General features: G+C 36.2%; 1 protein-coding gene across 2 annotated transcripts in view; it reads right to left on the reverse strand.

Annotated features, from left to right (window-relative positions):
• The window catches only part of LOC107733587 (protein OS-9-like), a 16230-nt gene extending 13927 nt beyond the window's left edge, over positions 1 to 2303 (reverse strand). The window contains exons 1-4 of one of the 2 annotated variants that reach the window (XM_016545264.1): positions 1376 to 2303; positions 824 to 1000; positions 579 to 642; positions 268 to 344 (exon numbers count right to left, since the gene is read on the reverse strand). In XM_016545264.1, coding sequence (XP_016400750.1) covers positions 268 to 344; positions 579 to 642; positions 824 to 1000; positions 1376 to 1525 — 468 coding nt within the window. In that variant the 5' untranslated portion in view covers positions 1526 to 2303. The remainder of the gene's footprint in view (positions 1 to 267; positions 345 to 578; positions 643 to 823; positions 1001 to 1375) is intronic. The other variant, XM_016545263.1, reaches the window with a different exon arrangement.
• Between the last annotated feature and the right edge of the window lie 321 nt (positions 2304 to 2624).

Below are 2624 nucleotides of genomic sequence, written 5' to 3' on the forward strand. Positions count from 1 at the left end.
ATATATATATATATATATTAGACAAGTACAGAAATATAAAGAAGATAACTACAAAGATGGCATGCAAATAGTATACTTCTGGAGATGTGGGTTAATATGTTCATAATATTGCCCCCTGTATTACTAATATTGACAATCAGCAATAAATGGAAAATAGTTGGTAATATCAGAATTCTCTAACTATTAAATGATTAATTAAATAAATAAATAAATACAATTTAAATACATACATACATAAAAATTAAGCACATTAACTTTTGTCCTTACCTTGGCAGTTTCATTGGTCCAGTCAAACTCAGAATCATAATATCCCAAAAAGAGCACATCTCCCTTGATCTCAGAATCTTTAATTACAGACATGGAATATATATATATTTTTAAAAAGCCTTGAATAGTGCAAATACACATTATAGACTATACCTGCTAAACTAAAACTCCAAAATGCCATTTTTTCCCTATTAAAATATCATGGCTATACCAGGCTGTACACCAATATACTACAACTCCATTAGACATGGGAAAACATAATTTAGACATCATTTTTAATAATGACACATGACATAAATGATTTAACACACCTTCTAAGTGGTATTGCCTGATGTGCTGGCCATAGCAGAACTCATAAGTCCACCAGTCTTTGGTCTAAAAACAGAACAAAATAAACATGTTGTATGTCAAATTGCAATGATTTTATATCTAATCCACACAATCATGGCAACTCCAAAGGTAATTTTGCCAGTGCAAGTGGTTGTGTATATTCAGTATTTGTGTATATTCCAGTGTGTGTAAGTCACTGTGACATAGAACTAGAGGTGATGACAACCTTAACCAGGCATGGTGCGGTTTGCATGGGCTTGAGGAGATCAGGGACTCCTGGGCCACTGTAGCCTTGAACATCAGGTTCTGACACCGGGTCCTGATGGAAACGCACTGCCTGAGCTGGCAAACGACACTCATACAGCTGCTTGTATTTGTTAGAGACCAACATCACATCTTCCATCTAAAACAGGAACAGAAAGAAGGTGACAGAAACAGAGAAAATGAATTAGAAAAAGAGAACCAGGGAAAGGTTGCGATACAGTTTACACCACTATGCTGATTTTTACCGAACTTCATATCGTTATAAATGTGTAAAATCTATAGCATACAGTACCTGTGGAGGCACAGTTTAACATTTTGTTTGACACATAGCTACTTCCCCACTCGTTACTTCACGAGCTATTCTGCATTGGACAAATAGACACTTAGTATGAAACGATGTCACCTAGGCAAGCTGTTTTAATGTCTGATAAGTCAAGCTGTGCATAAAGCTAACAGCTGTCTGTAGCAAATAAACATGCCTAGCTAACTGCATCCCTGGCCAAAACAACCTTACCTGTCCCATAATAACAGGATCGGGCAGAATCTGTATCCCATATTTCATTTCATTTAATTCTTCTAAATTCAAAAAAGCAAGGACGGACAGGAGACATGTTAAGAAAAAAACATATAATCCTCTTAACCACTTAATCAAGGAGGAAGCCATAGTTCTCTCATATCGCAAACTAGCGTTCTTCTTCTTCTTCTTTGAGGTTTAACGGCGGCTTGCATCCAAGAGCGTTGCATTACCGCCACCTTCTGGATTATTCTCCTGCAATGTTATTCCATTTTATTTCCTCCAGCTTGTTTTCCACAATCATATTTTCCTCATCAAACCCGTTCTACTTAAGAAATTACAAATATTTTTCCTGCTTTGTCTAATCACCCCACTTTGCAGTATATCTTTAATACCTGTCCCTACCAACCCATCTCTTCTTAATTCTTCCATCATATTTCTCCTCTGATCTTCATAACTTCTGCAACTTAAAAGAACATGTTCTATGGTTTCTAATGTCTGACAATATTCACAAAAACCAGTAGGATGCTTCCCTATAATGTGTAATGTACTATTTAAATTACTGTGTCCTATTCTTAATCTTGTCATCACTATTTCTTCTCTCCTAGTCCCTCCCCAATTCCTCTCTGTACCAACTTTATTTTGAATGGCATACAAATGTCTTCCTTTAGCTTCCCTGTCCCACTGCCGTTGCCATTCTCTCATGGCTTCTTTCCAAACTATACTTTTCCCTTCAGATTTTGACATCTTTATATGTACTTCAATATTCTCTTTTTTAATTGCTTGTTTAGCTAATTTATCCACTCTCTCATTGCCCAAAATGCCTATATGAGCTGGGGTCCAAATCAGTCGAATCTCATTACATTTTTCCTTTACTCTTGTATAGTGCTGGGCGGTATGACCACAAATTTATATCACGGTATTTTTCAAAATTATACCGGTTTCACGGTACATGACGGTATTATCATCACCCCCTCTCCCCATAGCATGTCATATGCTTTTTCAACATCAAAAAATACTGCTACTACCGTCTCTTTATTTATTTGAGCTTTTCTTATTTCATCTTCCAAACATAACACTGCATCCATAGTACCCCTTCCTCTCCTAAATCCACTTTGGCATTCATTCACCATACCTTGTTTTTCCATAATATATATTAATCTCCCATTTACCATTCTTTCCATTAGCTTACAGATATGAGAAGTCAGGGCAATGGGTCTATAATTCGTTGGCTTACTAGAATCTTTCC

The sequence above is a fragment of the Sinocyclocheilus rhinocerous genome, unplaced genomic scaffold (assembly GCF_001515625.1).
Source record: "Sinocyclocheilus rhinocerous isolate Xijiao unplaced genomic scaffold, SAMN03320098_v1.1 scaffold4023, whole genome shotgun sequence".
Classification (NCBI taxonomy): Eukaryota; Metazoa; Chordata; class Actinopteri; order Cypriniformes; family Cyprinidae; genus Sinocyclocheilus; species Sinocyclocheilus rhinocerous.